Below are 19797 nucleotides of genomic sequence, written 5' to 3' on the forward strand. Positions count from 1 at the left end.
TTCTGCGTCGGTCGACAGAAGCATCAAAGGCAGCCCATCGGATTTAGCCTTGTGTATTATGTTCAAAGCCTTAGTCGTGTTGTCCCTTGCTTCCCTGCCCGTCATGAACCCAGCCTGATCTGGGTGAACAATCTCCCCAAGCAAAGGGGAAAGTCTATCCGAAAGAATCCTAGTGAAGAGCTTCAGATCTGTGTTGAGGAGGGAAATGGGTCGGTAACTAGAGCACGAAGTAGGATCTTTGCCCTCTTTAGGGATAACTACTATATTAGCAGCTAGGGTATCCCTTGGCAAGGGAGCAGCTTCAGAATGTGGGCCATGGTTGAATGCTGAGAGAAATGGGGAAATCAAAATGGAATCCAACTTTTTGTAATAGAGCAGAGGGAAACCATCCGGGCCAGGAGCCTTGCCTGTGGGAGATTTTTTAAGTGCGGACCAGTATTCCTCCTCCGAGATGGGCCTTTCCAGATCGGCCGCAGCCTCCGGTTTGAGATGTCCCAAGGCGGAGTCCGCGATGTACATCCGTATACGGCTACGCAATTCCGTCCTGGCCCTCTCAGACCGCCCCTCATCAATTGCATAGAGGGTGGAAAAGAAATCTTTAAAAGCGGAGGCAATGTCTTTCGGCAAAGTAGCCCACCTGTCTCCCGCGATGTGCACCTTAGAGACATATCCTCTCGCTCTCTGAGTCCTCAGAGCTCTAGCCAGGGTCCTGCCACTCTTATTGCCAAATTCATAGAAATGCCGTCTACACCTCGCCAATGTTCCCCTAGCTTTACAGCATAGTAGGGTCCTCAGTTCCTCCCTCTTCTTGACCAGAATGGCCCCCACATCCCCTCCCAGAGACCCCTTGTGGATTGCCTCCAGCTCTCTAATGTCTGCCAAAAGGGATGTAACCCTAGCTTCTCTTTCTCTCTTCAGGCGTGCCCCATGTTTGATAAACAGTCCCCTCACCACACATTTGTGTGCCTCCCAGACTATGCCCGGGGACACCTCCCCCCCCCCGCTGCCGCTGAAATATTCCCTCAAGGCATCCCTTATTTCCTGCATTGTCACCGGTTCGTCGAGTAGCGAAGTGTTCAGGGTCCACTGACTCTGCCTCCTGATGGGGTAGCCGAGGGATAGAGTTATTGTGATCAGGGCGTGATCAGAGAATGATATGCACTCGATTGAGGAAGCCACCAGAGAATGTAGATCCCCATGTTTAAGGAAAAAGAGGTCTAACCTGGAGTAGCAATCATGCGCTGCCGAGTAAAATGAGAAATCTTTGTCTGATGGGTGCATCAATCGCCAAGTGTCTATTAGTTGATGGTCATGTAAACCCCGTCGCAAGCGACGTAGTGCCGAATGTGGCAAACTGGACACCCCTTTGGAGCTATCCCTCGGCGGCTCCAACACAACATTAAAGTCACCCCCGAGGACCAGAGTACCCTCAGAGAATTCCTCTATCTGCTCAAGGTAACGCAGCAATGTGGGGCATTGACCCGAATTTGGCAAGTAGACCGCCACAAAAGTGAAAGTCTGTGTAGCAATGCGTCCCTTGAGCATCAGAAGCCTTCCCTGATCATCCGATCGAGAGTCCAACAGTTCCCATGGGAGCGTACTGGACATTAAGATGCTCGTGCCCCTGGATCTAGAGTCAGGGGAGGGTGAATGATGCACTACAGGATACCTTCTATCGGCAAGTTTGTATGGTTTTGCCTCACAGTAGTGTGTTTCTTGGAGGAAAGCGACCTGAATTCTGTTTTTCCATAGTAGGTTCAGGAGAATAGACCGTTTCTCCGGGCTGTGAAGACCCTTAACATTCAGTGAGCCCACCCGAAACTCGGCTTGTCTCTGCTTCGTCATACTCCGTCACTCACCTCTGGAGGAACGAACAACAAATTACACACCCACACAAAAAAAAAAAAAAAAAAAAAAAAAAAGAGGAAATAAGAGGGGGGAAGGAAAGGAGGGGGGAAACGGATGAGTGGAAGAGGGGGGGTGGAGAGGATGTAGACTAGCAAAAGCAGAGACCCTTTAGCAGGGGAAAGAGAAAGATGTAGAAGAGCAAAAAGTGGAAAGGCAGAGAGTGGAAAAGCAGCAGTTCTGCCGCACGCAGTACCAGGGACCAGCCCAGAAACTGCTTAGGGATAGTTAGGGACAAGAACTGACATGTGGCCAGAGCTCCAACCCGCGCCTCACTTATATATGCTTGATGACCCAGACCCCAAACAAACGGGGAGGGTCTGTCAAATTAACCTCCCGCGGTCCCTCCCACCCAAGACGGAAATGCAAGACCCCCCTCCCCCGCCTCCCCCACAAACGACCCAACGTCAACAGATCAAAGTTGCATTGAACATAAGTCAGTACGCTGTGGTCTGTTGGGCCAGTCGTACGGCCAGAACACTTGCCATCGGAGCAAGGAGGTCAGGGGACACCCCCAGGCAACCCCCAACCATACTCCTCTCCCGACCACTCAGCCACCACTTTGGTCACTTCCCCGACCCATCAACAACCGAGAGATTTCATGACCCTCCAAAATCATCACAGTGGGAGGATTGGACGCCATCCCTCCTCCTTCGCCGCCCTGTTGGGGCCTGAGGTTCCCACTCCATCCAGTCCGGGATTGAGCAGTCTGGTATTCCAAGAAAGTCATACAATTTTGAAAGCTCAGAGTGCCTCCTCAATGGGAACACGGAGTCCCCCTTGCGGACAATCAGATGAAAGGGGTGGCCCCATCTGTACGAGGCACTTGCCTCTTTGATTTTGAGCAGAAGGGGGTGAAGCAACCGTCTCATGTATAGTGTGCGGCTGGAGACATCCGGGAATAGCTTCACCACAGCCCCATCTACTTCCACAGAGCCACGCGACCAGGCTCCCTGAAGAATCCTCTCTCTGTCCCCATAATAATGCAAGCGACATAATACGTCTCTGGGGAAGGAAGCAGATCTGGGGCCAGGTCTTGCGACCCTATGAATTCTGTCAAGGAGATAGGCGGCCTCAGGTGGGCGATCAGTGACTTGATTGAATATGGATAAGACTTTGGTGCGCAGCATATCTTGGGGCCAGTCCTCCGGAATACCCTTCAGCCTTATATTATTTCTTCTGCCCCTGTTTTCTTGATCGTCCAATAGCAGAGCAAGCTCCCTAATGCGGGTATTAGAAGACTCACAGTCCCATTCAATCCTTTCCATTCTAACCTCCAGGGACTCCTGTGCTTGCTCTGTTGCCTCTATTCTATCTTCCAGCACCACCATTTCCTCTCTCAGGGTAGTCAGCGCCATCTGCTGGGAGGATTCTATTCTGGCCACCACATCCTCCAGATCTTTTTTGCTGGAAAGGGCCAATATAAGCTCTCTCAGAGCCTGCAAGTCATCCCGAGGGGGGCCGGGGGGCTGGTCGCCTGCCATCAAGGGGTCTTCTGCTTGCCCCAGAGAAGGAGGGGTACCTGGGGTGCAGAGGGACGCAGGGAATCCCAGCACAGGTGATCCCCCGGATGTCGAGGCCTCCTCTGCCTCCTCAGTGACATGCTGTGTGGCCGGGCCTGTGGGTCCCCCCCTCCTCCATGCCTCTATACCTTGATCTGCCGCCGCTGGTCTCCCTGCTGTGGCGTTCGCTCGTTTCTCCGCTTCACCAGACACTCGAGCTGCTGCAGAGGTTGTGGGCGGGCGCCGGGTCGCACCAGGGAAATCCCCAGCCGGGGAACGCTGCTGAGACGCTGGCGCCATCTTGTCCTGGGCCGCCGGCGGGAGCTCCCGGCCCGGCCCCGCCAGGTATCTGGAGAGGCTCCCCTGGGACTTCTGGCTCACTCCGGGGGATGCGGAGGCGGGGGCACCGCCCGGTCTTTTCTTGGGGGCCATCCTGGATGAGAAGGGACCGCGGGAATCTGCAAAATAAAGCTGTGGGCGCAGGAGCTCTGGAGGTAAGCTTCCTCACGCCACCATGTCTAGGACACGCCCCGACACCATAAATTTTGGGCTTAGGGCCAGTTGATAATATACAGCTAGCCCTAACCCCATTATTACCCAGCGAGCCACCCGGCATCAGGGCAGCTGGAAGAGCTGGATACAGTGCCAGAAGATGGCGCTTCTATGAAAGCGCCATTTTCTGGGGTGGCTGCGGACTGCAATACGCAGCAAGGGTACCCAGAAAGCTTGGGCACTCTGCACTGCGGATTCCAATCCCCAGCTGCCTAGTTGTACCTGGCTGGACTCAAAAATTGGGCGAAGCCCACGTCATTTTTTTATTTTAATTATTTCATGAAATAATTAAAAAAAAAGGACTTCCCTATATTTTTGGTTCACAGCCGGGTACAAATGGCAGCTGGGGGTTGGGGGCAGCCCGTACCTGCCTGATGTACCCGGCTAGCATACAAAAATATGGCGAAGCCCACGTCATTTTTTTGGGGGCAAAAAACTCCTGCATACAGTCCTGGATGAGGTATGCTGAGCCTTGTAGTTCTGCAGCTGTGTGAGGCTCAGTGGTAATCACTGTACGATGGCTCAGTGATTAGCACTGTACAGTGGCTCAGTAGTTAGCACTGTACGATGGCTCAGTGATTAGCACTGTACAGTGGTTCAGTAGTTAGCACTGTACGATGGCTCAGTGATTAGCACTGTACAGTGGCTCAGTAGATAGCACTGTACGATGGTTCAGTTATTAGCACTGTACGGTGGCTCAGTAATTAGCACTGTACGGTGGCTCAGTAATTAGCACTGTACGGTGGCTCAGAAATTAGCACTGTACGGTGGCTCAGTAGTTAGCACTGTATGGTGGATTAGGATAGTATTAGATACACAGCCCTGCAAACAGTATCACACAGGAGAGGATTAGATACACGGCTCAGCAGACAGTATCACACAGGATAGGATTAGATACACAGCTCAGCAGACAGTATCACACAGGTTAGAATTAGATACACAGCCCTGCAGAAAGTATCACACAGGATAGGATTAGATACACAGCCCTGCAGACAGTATCACGCAGGATAGGATTAGATACACAACAGTGCAGACAGTATCCCACATGAGAGGATTAGATACACAGCCCTGCAGAAAGTATCACACAGGATAGGATTAGCTACACAACCGTGCAGACAGTATCACACAGGCCAACAGGCGGAAGGGGGGGTGTATTTGGAGAGGACACACACACACACACCGGCGGCGGCGGGCACAACGGGAGCTTTGGTGAGCGGATGGAGGGGGTTTCATTACAGACGGTAACGGCGGGGGGGGAGGGACGGCGGCAGTTGCGGGGGCTGGGGAGAGCGGAGGGAGGGGGTGTCATCGGTAACGGGGGGAGGGGAGGCGGCCCGGACACACATCCCAGCGGTTGACAGGTGTAAAGTGGAGCAAAAAGCATGGCTTGAAGCTCCACAAAAATGGCGCCGAGATCCTCCCTCTGCTGTGATCTGGACAGCCTAGGGGGCGCGTCCAGGTCACAGCATACGCCCACTGTAACGTTACTGAATAGGGTCGCATCCTGACTAACATTCTCTATGCACAGGGGCTGCCATAAAAGGAGTGTGGAACTGCCGTTACACACACAGCAAATCCAACATTGCCCCCAGTGCATACAGTAAAATTAGAATAACAGAAAAAGTAAATAAGCAACGATTTTCATTTTGTATTAAAAATACTTGATTTCATAATCACTATTATTAATACAAAAATAAAAAAACGCGATACAGTACCTTTAATAATACTCACCTGGAAGGTCGCTCCGGAGCAGACTGGTCGAATGGGCGTCTCCGTTCTCCGGCCTGGGCTCTTATATACAGCAAATTAGAATGCTGTATATAAAAGCCCACTGGTGGTGGCCGCAGCTTATAGGCCCCAAATCTGGTGACAGGTTCCCTTTAAGTTAAGATTGATGAGTTAAGTTAATTTAGACCTGGAAATAAGCACAAACCTCCCTATATATTTAGACACAGCTACAGGGAAGCACATGTGTAGATTTAATCAAAATGCCCGATTTTTATAAGTGCCCTGCAGTTACACATGGCCTATTTTTAAGACTGTCCAATCTAATCTTATGCCACTTTCAGTTTGCTTTTCTATGTGTCAGAAATATGCACCACATTTCTGTCGCATTTTTTGGCACAATGTGTCACAATTTTGTGGTGATTTGTTGCATTTTCTTTCACCATTAAAATTAACCATAAAATACAAAACCAATGTAAAAATGATACAGGCTCTATAATGTGATTTTTCATAAGGCCATGCCCATACTCCAGTAACCCGCACCCTATTCAACTAAAGAACTTCTATATATTGGGCATGGAGTAGAAAGTGCCTAAAATACATCAGACATATATAAACGTCATTTAAGACAGGGGTCCTCGGCACCCAGCTTCCCTATGCTCTACTATACATCTTTCCCTCAGCACCCATCTTTCCGATATCAGAGCATGAGAAAGCTGAGTGCTGAGAGAAGATGTATAGCAGAGCATGGGAAAGCTGGGTGCTCAGGGAAAGAGCCTTTTTCCTTCAGCACTAAAACTTTCCCATGCCATGCTTGTATTTTTGGTCCCCCTCGTATATAGTTCTCCAAATACAATAATGGCCCCCATATAGCCTTCCATATACTATAAAAGGGTCCCACATAACCCTTCATATATTAGAATGCACCCCCATAGTTCTCTGTGTATTATAATGCATTTCCTATAGTCCTCCATGTATAAAGTAGCCCTCATAGACCTCCAACTATTATAATGCAACTCACATAGTCCTCCATCTATTATAATTCACCCCTTAGTTTTTCCATAAATTATAATGCACCCCATAATACTCCATATAATATACTGCACCATATAGTCCTCCATATATTATAATGCAGCCCCCATAGTCCTATATGTATTATAATGCAGCCCCATCAACCTTGATATTGTATTATGCAGGTCCATAGTCCTCCATATATAATGCACCCCTAGAGTCCATGTATAAGGTATCCTTCATATTGTATTATGCAGCCTCATAGACCTCCATGTATAATGCAACCCTATAGTCCATGTATAAGGTGTCCTTCATATTACATTATTCAGCCCCATAGACCTTCATGAATAATGCACCCCTCTAGTCCATGTATAATGCACCCCTATAATGATGTATAAGGTGTCCTACATATTGCACTATGCAGCCCCATACACCTCTATGTATAATGCACCCCTATAGTCCATATATAAGGTGTCTTTCATATTGCATTACGCAGCCCCATACTCCTCCATGTATAATACCCCTTTAGTCCATGTATAAGGTGTCCTTCATGTTGTATTATGCAGCCCCATAGACCTCCATGTATTATGCAGCCCCATAGACCTTCATGTATAATGCAGCCCCATAGCCTTCCATATATAATGCAGCCCAATAGACTTCCATGTATAATGCAGCCCCATAGACCTCCATGTATAATGCAGCCCCAAAGACCTCTGGCCACCGTGTACTCGCTGATTAGAAAAAAAACAAAAACAAACAAGTACTCACCTCTCCTCGTTCCCCCACTGCTTTGATCAAAGCATCCCACTTCCTGCGCTCTGTAGTCGCACAGTGGTGACATCACCACGCTCGGCTGCATTGTGACATCGAGCGCAGGCACAGGGGTAGAATGATGAAGCATGGAGCGGAGCTCACCGCTCAACACTTCATCATTGCTGTGTGTGATGACAGGCTCCCAGACTTACGGGCCATATCATATAGCGTGGTCTGGCACAGAACAGCGCAGCTCCTCTCTCATAGAGAGGAGCCGGCTGCTGATCTGCAGGGCAGGCGTTGGGCCCTTAATCTGCTGGGCCCGGTCGGTCTGCGACCGCGGTCCTTACGCTCCTGCTTTGGACTTTTTATTGCCTTACATTAGAAAAGCCGTTTCTGGGCCACACTGGGCGTAGTGTGACCCGGAGCGTCTGCAAAGCGGTGACCTCACTGAGTAGAGAACAACAGCGCTAAATCCACTGAATCCAAAAGAAAATGGTGGTAGAGGAGTATATTATTACATTCACACTACACTATATGCACATATTTAATATTATTATTATTGTTATTAATAATAATAATAATAATAATAAAAATGTCATGGGAGGGCATCTTTAAAAACCTTGCTGTGAATGACTCATTTATTGTGGGCATGCTTGCAGTGCCATTTTTGTTTCAAGGGAACAGGTGCAACTTGGAGAGCATCAGGAGGATTAGAAGGCGAAGCCAGGTAAGTTTAATTATCTGTAATGTTCCCATAAACTGTTCCAAGAATTGCCTCCAGGTAATCTGCTTCGGGGAAATGTGTCAGATACAAACAGCTAACTGTTTCCTTTGGGGCTGCATTTTTCCACTCAATAAACGTCCTCAAAAAAAAAGTCCTTGCACCTGTTGTCATTTGATTGCTTCTATTCCATACTGCAACAACAACATAGTAGTAAGAAAAACAGGAGAACAAATGTGGTTTGAATGCAAAAAAGGTATACACCAAATTTTATTACAACATGAAAAATTCAATGAAGCACAAGGGTAAACATATATGTGCAAAAGACAGAGTTCACATTGGCACTAAAAGAAGTAATCACATGGAAAAAGTATCATTAAATAACACCTAATTTGGATAACATTGTAAACCATGTGATAACAGAGAACAATAGCTGGTAAAAAGGTTGCTGGTAAAAAGCAGTCAGTAAACAGTCAGCAGCACACAAAAAGCCATCAGCCTGTAGCAATCACATGGAAAAAGTTTCATTAAATAGTACCTCATTTGGATAACATTGTAAACCATGTGATAGCAGAGAGCAATAGCTGGTAAGAAGCTGCTGGTAGAGAGCAGGCAGTAAACAGTCAGCAGCACACAAAAAGCCATCAGCCTGTAGGAACTACATACCAGAGCCTGCTGAAAAAGGTAATCACCAGCAGAAATAATAAAGTGCCAATAGTGCAACACAAGACGAGGAGGTCCCCCCTGAAAGAAGGTACCTTCTTTCAGGGGGGACCTCCTCGTCTTGTCTTGCACTATTGGCACTTTATTATTTCTGCTGGTGATTACCTTTTTCAGCAGCCTCTGGTATGTAGTTCCTACAGGCTGATGGCTTTTTGTGTGCTGCTGACTGTTTACTGACTGCTTTTTACCAGCAACCTTTTTACCAGCTATTGTTCTCTGTTATCACATGGTTTATAATGTTATCCAAATTAGGTGTTATTTAATGATACTTTTTCCATGTGATTACTTCTTCTAGTGCCAATGTGAACTCTGTCTTTTGCACATATATGTTTACCCTTGTGCTTCATTGAATTTTTCATGTTGTAATAAAATTTGGTGTATACCTTTTTTGCATTCAAACCACATTTGTTCTCCTGTTTTTCTTATATTGCTTGAGTGGTTTTTGCACTTTCTATTTATGGTTAACCACACAGGTTTTTCCATATGATATTTGTAATGCTTTTTAGCATGTTCTATTTGTGAATACATGTTGTTGATATTTCCTATGGATATATATGTATATGTAACTACATAGTAGTGTAGTGTGTAGCAAAATTGCAGTTCTCCTTCTCCCTACCTTCAGACGTTTGACTAATGAACAGGAAGTGAGTAATTACTCCTGTGTCCGAAGGTGGGGAGAAGGAAGTCGGCGCTCATTGGTCAAAGGGCTCGTGTGTCATAACAATGTCACATGGTTCCCGGGAATGCCAGTTACAACGTTGCTGGAACCACATCGGCACTGGAGGAGAGTATAGGCTTTTTTTCATTTTTGTGAGTGCGCACATGGGTAATTAAAAGGGGTTGTCCAAGTAGTGGACAACCCCTTTAAGCCTGTGGATGACCTTCACAGGAGGACTAATAAGTTAGTTACAGGGGCACCCTACAGGCTCAAAGCTGCCATGGTAATCCAGTGGTTTCCCACGATGATCAAATTTAAATGGTTAAACTGCAGCGATCAGAGCAACCTTTGGTTATTGTAGACGCAAGCAGCTGAGCTGCTTTCATACCACTTAGATGCCAGCTAGGTAACACAGATGGCTGATATGAATCGGGCACAGTTCCTGAGCCAGCAACATTCTTTGATATCTTCAAGACAATCATGTATGTCACCTTTTTTGAGACTACCCCACTGCTTACCCAGAAGTATGTAGATAGATCGGGTGACCTGGGCAGTGCTGGAAGAGGACCACCAGCGAAGGATGGGTAGGTTGAGTATATTTTTTTTTGTTATTTTTGAACATGGTGATCCATTAAAAAAAAAAAAAAATTCAGTGGTGGAAAACTTCTTTTTACCAAGCTTGCTTGAAACTGGAGGAACAATTACTAAATGTCAAAATAAATGTGACTATATCTTCACTAGTTTAAAGGGAACCTGTCATCAGAAATTTCGCCCAAAAGCTAAAAGATTCCCCCTCTGCAGCTCCTGGGCTGCATTCTAGGAAGGTCCCTGTTATTATTGTGCCCCATGTGAGACCAAAATAAAGCCTTTATAAAGTTCTACCTTTTTGTATGCAGCTTCTGTAAATGTGTCACGGGGGCGGGCTCTCTGCCGTCCGTTATTCTGCCCCCTGGTCCTGTATGCCGCCCCCATCGCTCCTTTCCATATCTGATGCACCGCCCACTGCTCCAGCCATCCCCGCGCATGCCCAGTGCCAGTCTCACAGCACTGAGCAGTGTGACCGCTGGTGACATGTGCGCAGGCAAGTGATTATGGGCGGGACTGTGACTGTTATCAGCAAGTACCCGCCCATAATCTCGTGAGCGCGCAAACCTCTCCAGCATTCACACTGAGCTCAGTGTAGATGCTAGACTGTATGGGCTGCTTCCAGGGATGACGTCCCTTTGTCATGTGATAGGGGCGTGTTCAAAATACTATCACATGACAAAGGGACGTCATCCCTGGAAGCAGCCCATACAGTCTAGCATCTACACTGAGCTCAGTGTGAATGCTGGAGAGGTTTGCGCGCTCACGAGATTATGGGCGGGTACTTGCTGATAACAGTCACAGTCCCGCCCATAATCACTTGCCTGCGCACATGTCACCAGCGGTCACACTGCTCAGTCCTGTGAGACTGGCACTGGGCATGCGCGGGGATGGCTGGAGCAGTGGGCGGTGCATCAGATATGGAAAGGAGCGATGGGGGCGGCATACAGGACCAGGGGGCAGAATAACGGACGGCAGAGAGCCCGCCCCCGTGACACATTTACAGAAGCTGCATACAAAAAGGTAGAACTTTATAAAGGCTTTATTTTGGTCTCACATGGGGCACAATAATAACAGGGACCTTCCTAGAATGCAGCCCAGGAGCTGCAGAGGGGGAATCTTTTAGCTTTTGGGCGAAATTTCTGATGACAGGTTCCCTTTAAGGGTGAAAAAAGTAAAGATGTGACTGTTTTACAAACAGTAGAAAAAGATCCAGCACCAGAGTAACTAAAATCTCAATGTATTTATAATCATTAAAATTAATCCATATAAAAATTCAATGAAAGTCCATGGAATGGGTACAGGGCTCGTAGGTGACAATTATGACTTAAGGTTGCTTTTCACGCTGCGACATCACTAGCGATTGCTAGTGATGTCGAGCGCGATAGCACCCGCCCCCGTCGTTCGGGCGACATTTGGTGCTCGCTGCCGTAGCGAACATTATCACTACGGCAGCGTCACAGGCACATACCTTGTCAGCGACGTCGCTGTGACCGCCGAACAATCACTCCTTAAAGGGGGAGGTGCGTTCGGCGTCATAGCGACGTCACTGCGGCGTCATTAAATGGCCGGCCAATAGAAGCGGAGGGGCGGAGATGAGCGGGACGTAACATCCCGCCCACCTCCTTTCTTCCGCATTGCCGGTGGACGCAGGTAAGGAGATGTTCGTCGTTCCTGTGGTGTCACACATAGCTATGTGTGATGCCGCAGGAACGACGAACAACATCGTACCTGTGGCAGCAGCGATATTAAAAAAAAGGAGTGACGTTTCAACGATCAATGTTTTTGAACAATTTTGCGATCGTTGATCGTCGCTCCTTGGTGTCACACTCTGCGATGTCGCTACCAGCACCGGATGTGCTTCACTAACGACGTGACCCCGACGATATATCGGTAGCAATGTCGCAGCGTGTAAAGCACCCTTAAGGATGAAGTCGTCAGAGACGTGTCAGGTTGCCCGCCCTGTACCCATTCCATGGACTTGCATTGAATTTTTATTTTTCTATGAATTCGTTTGAATGATTGCAAATAAATTGAGGCTTTAATTACGCTGGTGCTTAATCTAACTTTTTTTACTTGCTTCCCATGAAATTCGTGGACACCAGCCATGACGATCTGTCAATGATGGACATTCCTTGGTGAGCGGATATGGTGATGAATTTGGTGGTGAGCAGATACATTTTTTCCCTTCTTTCACTATTTTACAAAGCATGTGAAATAGAAAGTGTGATAGCTAATATTAGGAGAAAAAAACAAAACAAAAAGCTACGTGTTATGTAACAGATGTCCTGCTACTTTATGAGTCAGCATGATGACACATCGCTTAACTCTCACAACACTCATCTGAAGAAAGCATGTATCACAATCCATCTCCGTATTCAGAACTTACGATTATTAGTGGAGGCCTCACACTCAGGATAATGTTGTGGTTCAGTAGGAGTATCCGTGTTGCTGAGGTCACTTCCAAGTCCAGAATCCTCAGGGGAAGCCGTGCTGGTGACCTCCAAAACTTCAAATTCCTGATAGAAAAATAACACTGCTCAGACACAAATGGGAACAGGACGAAAAAAAGCTAATTCTCTTAATCTTACCAGTTTGACCAAAGATTTCTTTTCCACTGGTTCGGTTTCATCAGACGAGCTGCTCCTTGACTCTGTAGTGCACTTCCTCTTCTGAATTTGCCTCTTAGAGGTTGGAATACCTTAAAGATTAACCATCGTTTTAATTTTTATGTCATAAATCAATAGTACATGTGAAAATAAGAAACTTTGTAATACATCTTAACAGAGAAATCTGCTTCTTTCTCCTCCTAGACTAATTTATTTACTTATATAGCGCTATTATCGTATTTTTCGGACTATCAGACGCACTCCCCCCCCTAATGTTGGGGGAAAGTGGGGGGTGCGTCTTATGGTCTGATTGTAGGGCTGCGGGGAATGAGGGTGCTGCGGTGGAGCGGGTCATCGGGGGCACGAGCAGACTGCAGCAACGCCTGCCGTGACCACGTGGGCCCGCTCGTTACATATGCACGCCCATCCTCCCGCCCATCATCTCTGAGCGGTGACGCGGCGCTGACAGGTGAGCGGGATGATGAGCGGGGGATGCGCGCTTACTAAACAGCCGGCCGCATGATCACCCCTGGCAACTACAGAGTAGAGTGATCATGTGCGGCTGTATTCACTGCTCCCCGCACATCATCATCAGCGCGGGGTGCAGTGAATCAGTACCGTTCCCCTGCAGCACCACGATCTCCTCCTGTCTTCCGGCCGCGCTGTGTGGAGACTAGCGGTAATCACAGCAATGACGTCATCGCTGTGCGCACGTGTCCACACAGCCACGCCGGCACAGACCGGAGGACATCGCGATGCTGCAGGGATCGTGGCCGTCTCCACACAGCGCTGCCGGCACAGACGGGAGGAGGAGTGATTCTGCGTGGAGAGAGGAAAGGTGAGTATAAACATTTTATTTATTTTTTTTGTGTGCCACAGGATGCAGGACATATAGCAGGATGGGGGTATATGAGCAGGATGATGGCACATAGCAGCATGATGGCACATAGCAGGATAATGGCATATAGCAGGATAATGGCATATAGCAGCATGATGGCATATAGCAGCATGATGGCATATAGCAGCATGATGGCATATAGTAGGATGATGGCATAGAGCAGGATGATGGCATAGAGCAGGATGATGGCATAGAGCAGGATGATGGCATAGAGCAGGATGATGGCATAGAGCAGGATGATGGCATAGAGCAGGATGATGGCATAGAGCAGGATGATGGCATAGAGTAGGATGATGGCATAGAGTAGGATGATGGCATAGAGCAGGATGATGGCATATATAGCAGGATGATGGCATATATAGCAGGATGATGGCATATATAGCAGGATGATGGCATATATAGCAGGATGATGGCATAGAGCAGGATGATGGCATAGAGCAGGATGATGGCATATATAGCAGGATGATGGCTTATATAGCAGGATGGGGGTATATAGCAGGATGGGAGCACATACCAGGATGGGAGTATATAGCAGGACGCGGCCATATGCCAGGATGGCAGTATATAGCAAGTTGGGGCTATACCAGGATGAGGAACATATATTATATATATAAAAATATTATATATATATATATATATATATATATATATATATATATATATATATACACACACATACATACATACATACACACACAAGGCAGGAGGATCATTACCAGGATGGGGTACCTTAGTAGAGAATAGAGAATTTGGGGACATTACCCCCATAATAGTGTCAGCAGCAGATCCTCGCCCCATAACAGTGTGTCATGACCACATTTTTTGCTTAAAATTTTATTTTCCTTCTCTAAAACCAGGGTGCGTCTTATAGTCCTAAAAATACGGTAATTCCTCAGCACTTTATAGACATGATCACCATCATCACTGTCCAAATTGGGGCTCACAATCTAAATTCTCTATCAGTATGTCTTTGGAGTGTGATAGGAAACCCGTGCAAACATGGGGAGAACATACAAACTCCTTTATTTGTTCTCAATATTCTTAATTCACATGTAAAACGTGTCTTCAGTGAAGACAGATTTTCTCGTTAGGCTATGTTCACATGCAGTATTTTTGGTGCTTTTTTCTGCAGCTTAAACTGGTCTCTTGGCAGGAAAAACACTATTTTCAAAACACCCATTTTCACATTATTTTTTCCTTTCTCGTTGCTTTTTTATGGGTGAAAATCGCTGAAAGAATTGACATCCTGCAGATTTCAAAAACGCTAAAGTTTTGCAATTCAGTCAGGAAAAAAAAAAAAAAAAGCGTGTACATGTATGACATTTCTGAAATCTCAAAGATTTTGCTAGTACTGCAAAAAGCAGCTTTTAATTTGCATAAAAAAACACAACGTATGAATATAGCCTTAAGGGCGCTTTACATGCTGCGACATCGCTAGCGATCTCATTAGCGATATGGCATGCCAGATGCGATCTGGCGTGTCACATCGCTAATGAGATCGCTAGCGATGTTGCAGCGTGTAAAGCACCCTTTACTAACAATGTATAGATAAAGGAGGAGCTAGAGGCAGACACAGACATTTTGCTTCAAGTTCTCCTGAAACAGCAGTTATGCTCTAGGGCAGGGGTCTCAAACACGCGGCCTGTATGCAGCCCCTCAAGCTCCTTTCTGTGGCTCACAGACATGTGCCCCCCTTGACGATTGCGGCCGATGCAGAGGCAGTAGCAGTCAGCACTTAATTTAAGATGAACGTTTTGCCGGCACTGCGCAGAATCAAGCTCTCTCTGCACAACTATTCCAATGGTAGCTGTCAGCCAATCAGAGAGAAGCGTATGGCGTCAGCTGTTTGCCTCTGATTGGCTGGCAGCTGCCATTGGAATAGTTGTGCAGAGAGAGTTTGACTCTGCGCAGCACCGGGAAAACGTTCATGTGAATTTCAGTTGAAGCGGTGGCCCCTGCACTGGCCATGATTGTCTGGGGGGTATTTAGCTGTGGGCCGTAGCAAGCAGGGAAGAGGATGTCAAGGGAATTGAGGACAGGTAACAAGAATGTTTTGGGTTTTTTTTGTGTATGTATGTGTATGTGAAGAACAGCACAATATGGGACCTGGATGGGACATTTCTACAAGAATAGGACCAGCAAAGGGGACATTACTATAAGAAGAGGACCTGCATGGGCACATTAGTCAAAGGGGACAATAATGGGCATAGTACTACAACATGTGGACAAGGATGGGCACATTACTACATGATGGGAATATGGATGGGTACATTACTACAGGATGGGGACACTACTACAGGATGGGAACACGGATGGACAGATTACTACAGGATGGGGACAAGGATGGGGCACATTGCTATAGAATGAGGAGATTGATGGGAACAAGGATGGGGCACATTACTACAGGATGGGGATAAAGATGGACACATTACTATAGGATGGTGACAACAATGGGCATATTACTACAGGATGAGCACAAGGATTGTCACATTACTACAGGTTGGGGACAAGGATGGTCACATTACTACAGGTTGGGGACAAGGATGGGGCATATTACTATAGGAAGGGGACAAGGATGGGCACGTTAGTATAGGATGAGCACATTACTACAGGGTGGGGAAAAGGATGGGCACATTACTATAAGATGGGGACAAAGATGGGCACATTATACAGAATGGGCACAAGGATGGGCACATTGCTACAGGATGGGTACAAGGATGGACACATTAGTAAAAGGGGACAATGATGGGGACATTGCTACAGGATGAGGACAAGGATGGGCACATTACTAGAGGACAGAGACAAGGATCGGAACATTACTACAGGTTGTGCACATTACTACAAGAAGGGGACAAGAATGGGCACATTACTGCAAGGGGACAAGGAATGAGCACATTGCTCCAGAATTGGGACCAGGATGGTGCACATTTCTACAAGGGGAATAGGATGAAGGACATTACTAAAAGATGTTGGCCAAAATTACTATATGGTACTTATTGTAAAACTATATTATTTACAAAAAAAGGGATAAAATGTAAAAAAAAAAAAAAATCAAAATAAAAGTATGAATTTACCATCAAAAATGTTATTTTAAATATTTAAACAAAAAAGCGCACATTTGTTATAATAAACGAGCAAAGAATGTTCAAAAAAAAAAACAGTGATCCAATAGTGTATAGATAAAAAAATGGCACCAATAAAATATGTCACGTTGTCCTGCAAAGATTGCAACCCCCCTATATTATTTTTGTTCTATGTGCTGCCCATACACCCAGCCGGGTTTGAAACCCCTGCTCCAGGGGCTCGTCCACACTACACACTACACAGATTTTTTAGCAGCTAGCACTCGGACCAATGTTATTCATTGTAGCAGTGCTGATGACCGATTTTTTTTAAAAAATCGCAGCACGCTGCTACTTCACTCTGAAATGGATGTAAGAAAAAAAAACAAACAAACGGATGCCATATAGAGCCACAGTATAACTTCCAATTATACAATTTTTACCGATACATTACAATTCTGTAACATGGGAAACTGTAAATGGACCTGTAGAAGATTACATAGCTGCCGATTAAAAAAAAGTGACAAGTGGAAAAAAATGGAAAACTTTTCTGGATGAAAATCGAACCAATATTTTAAAAATGTCATGTGACTCTAACCTAAATAGGTTATGCAGGATTTTTTTTTTACTATGTGCCTAAAAACTAACAGGCACGAGATTGTATGATTTAAGGCTGCTTTACACGCAACGACATCGCTAACGAGATGTCGTTGGGGTCACGGAATTAGTGACGCACATCCGGCCTCGAAAGCGACGTTGTTGCGTGTGAAACGCACGAACGACCGTTAACGATCAAAATTACTTACCTAATCGTTGAAGCGTCGTTCCTTTCCCGATTATCGTTGCTGTTGCAGGACGCAGGTTGTTCGTCGTTCCTGCGGCAGCACACATCGCTATGTGTGACACCTCTGGAACAAGGAACAACACCTTACCTGCAGCCACCCGCAATGAGGAAGGAAGGAGGTGGGCGGGATGTTCATCCTGCTCATCTCTGCCCCTACGCTTCTATTGGGCGGCCGCTTAGTGACGCCGCACGAACTGCCCCCCTTAGAAAGGAGGCGGTTCGTCGGCAACAGCGACATTGCTAGGCAGGTAAGTACGTGTGACGGGTGTTAGCGATGTTGTGCACCACGGGCAGCGATTTGCCCATGACGCACAACCGACGGGGGCGGGTACGCTCGCTAGCGATATCGATATCACTGCGTGTAAAGTGCCCTTTAGCCATGATGAAGGCCCTCACCTTGCTCTTCAGGTGGAACAATTCGATACACCTTGTATGGCTCAGATATATCCACCTGTGACCTAGTAGGAAGTTCTTGGAATTCTGGGCTCTTGTTCAGAGCACAGCGAAGTCTTGTTTTCCAAGCTGCTGCATCAACTTTTTCTCCACTTTGGTATTTGTTCTTGTACATAGCCCATGCCTGATTATTAGGGGAAAAAAAAAATAGAATTCATTACATAAGGAAATTAAACAAATCCACAACAATGAAAGGTAAGTAGAAACAGCCGGGCACTGCAGCCACTGCTGTACATTAAAAATTGCAAAACTCCAACGTGAAGTGCCGCCTTCTCTGCCTTTATGAAATCTAAAACAATATAGTTGAATTCATGGTATTTTCTTGCATATAGAAAGTGAAAAACAAAAAAAAATAAAACATTTTAAAGACAGATTAAATAAGGCACCTTAAAGATGGCAGCATCTTCATCATGACGAAAGTCTTGTTTGCCTGCATGTTTCCATGGGATTCGAAAGCACGTTTTCTGATCATCATCCCATGTGAGTCCAGAGTATCTACCACTCTCAATCTGTTCCACCAGCCATGGCTTCAACTTTCTAGTGGACCGGGGATGACCAGCAGCCATCTGTAAATAATTATATAGCAATAATCAAAGTAGTAAGGCCCTGTGCGCACTGGAAAACGGAATTTTCTTAAGAAAATTCCGCAGGGTCTGAAAGATTACCGCGCCCGCGGTAAAAAAACGCGGCAAACCGCACCCGAAAATGGCATGCGGTTTGCCCGCGGTATTGCCGCGTGCGGGTTGGTACATGTGTTTTAATGCATTCAATCCAACAAAGCACATTTAAAAAAAAAAAAAAAAAAGTGTCATTTCCTTCTGAGATAGATAGTAGATAGATAAATAGACAGATAGAAGAATAGATAGAATAGATAGAGGGATAGATAGATAGAGTCCCTGTGAGCACACGCTGCATTTCTCCCGAGCGGTAGTGTGTTCACATTACCGGCCGTGGGAAATGACCAGTAATTACCTCTGCTGTCTCGTTGCGAGGCTGCATTCAGTGCAGTGTCAGTCGCGGCTGGATGCAAGCATCGCAGGATGTGGATTACGCCGGAGCTGTGTGTTTCGGGGGGGTTAATAAAGGGGTGAAACAGGGGCTTTTTTGTGTTTTATTTAAAATAAAAGGATTTTTAGGTGTGTTTTTCACTTTACTTACGGGTTGATCATGTCAGCTGTCACATAGACGCTGCCATGATCAAGCCTGGACTTAAATGGCGGCGATCCGCTGTCATTTAACTCAATATTACCTGGATAGTCACCGCATCACGGCATCTGGAAGAGCCGGGGACACTTTGGGACTGCCGCATAATGGATGCGACAGTCCCGGGGCAGCTGTGGGCTGATATTCTCAGCTGTGGGAGGGAGGGGGCATTAACCCTGGCCCTCGCCCTCCCCAGCCTGAGAATACCGGGCCACCGCTGTGTGTTTACCTCAGCTGGAAGGTAAAAATACGGCGGAGCACACGTTTTTTTTTCTATATGTCCGTTTGATTTCTATGTGTATTGTATATGTCTGTGTCTGTGTGTGAGTGCGATGTGTGTGTGTTCTATGTCTGTGTCTGTGATGTGTGTGTGTGTGTTTATGCTCTGATCCGCTTCCTCTTCCTGTCATATGACATCACTTCCCTGCAAACCGCAGGGCAGTGATGAACATTATGTCCCGAAACCGCAAAATACCGGAGGGAATAACGCAGGAAAACTCAATGAACCGCACAGAATTTGCTGCCTGCGTTATTCCCTGCGGGATTTCACAATAACATTGCAGTCAATGGAGTGAAATCCCACAGCGACG

The 19797-nt window shown here is 46.5% G+C and overlaps 1 protein-coding gene across 2 annotated transcripts in view; it reads right to left on the reverse strand.

The window, feature by feature from the left end:
* The window catches only part of IRF9 (interferon regulatory factor 9), a 66693-nt gene that overhangs the window by 39466 nt on the left and 7430 nt on the right, over positions 1-19797 (reverse strand). For both annotated transcript variants that reach the window (XM_075319030.1, XM_075319033.1), the window contains 4 exons: positions 18391-18570; positions 17948-18128; positions 12730-12839; positions 12528-12657 (listed from right to left, as the gene is read on the reverse strand). In XM_075319030.1, coding sequence (XP_075175145.1) covers positions 12528-12657; positions 12730-12839; positions 17948-18128; positions 18391-18570 — 601 coding nt within the window. The remainder of the gene's footprint in view (positions 1-12527; positions 12658-12729; positions 12840-17947; positions 18129-18390; positions 18571-19797) is intronic.

The sequence above is a fragment of the Anomaloglossus baeobatrachus genome, chromosome 1 (assembly GCF_048569485.1).
Source record: "Anomaloglossus baeobatrachus isolate aAnoBae1 chromosome 1, aAnoBae1.hap1, whole genome shotgun sequence".
Classification (NCBI taxonomy): Eukaryota; Metazoa; Chordata; class Amphibia; order Anura; family Aromobatidae; genus Anomaloglossus; species Anomaloglossus baeobatrachus.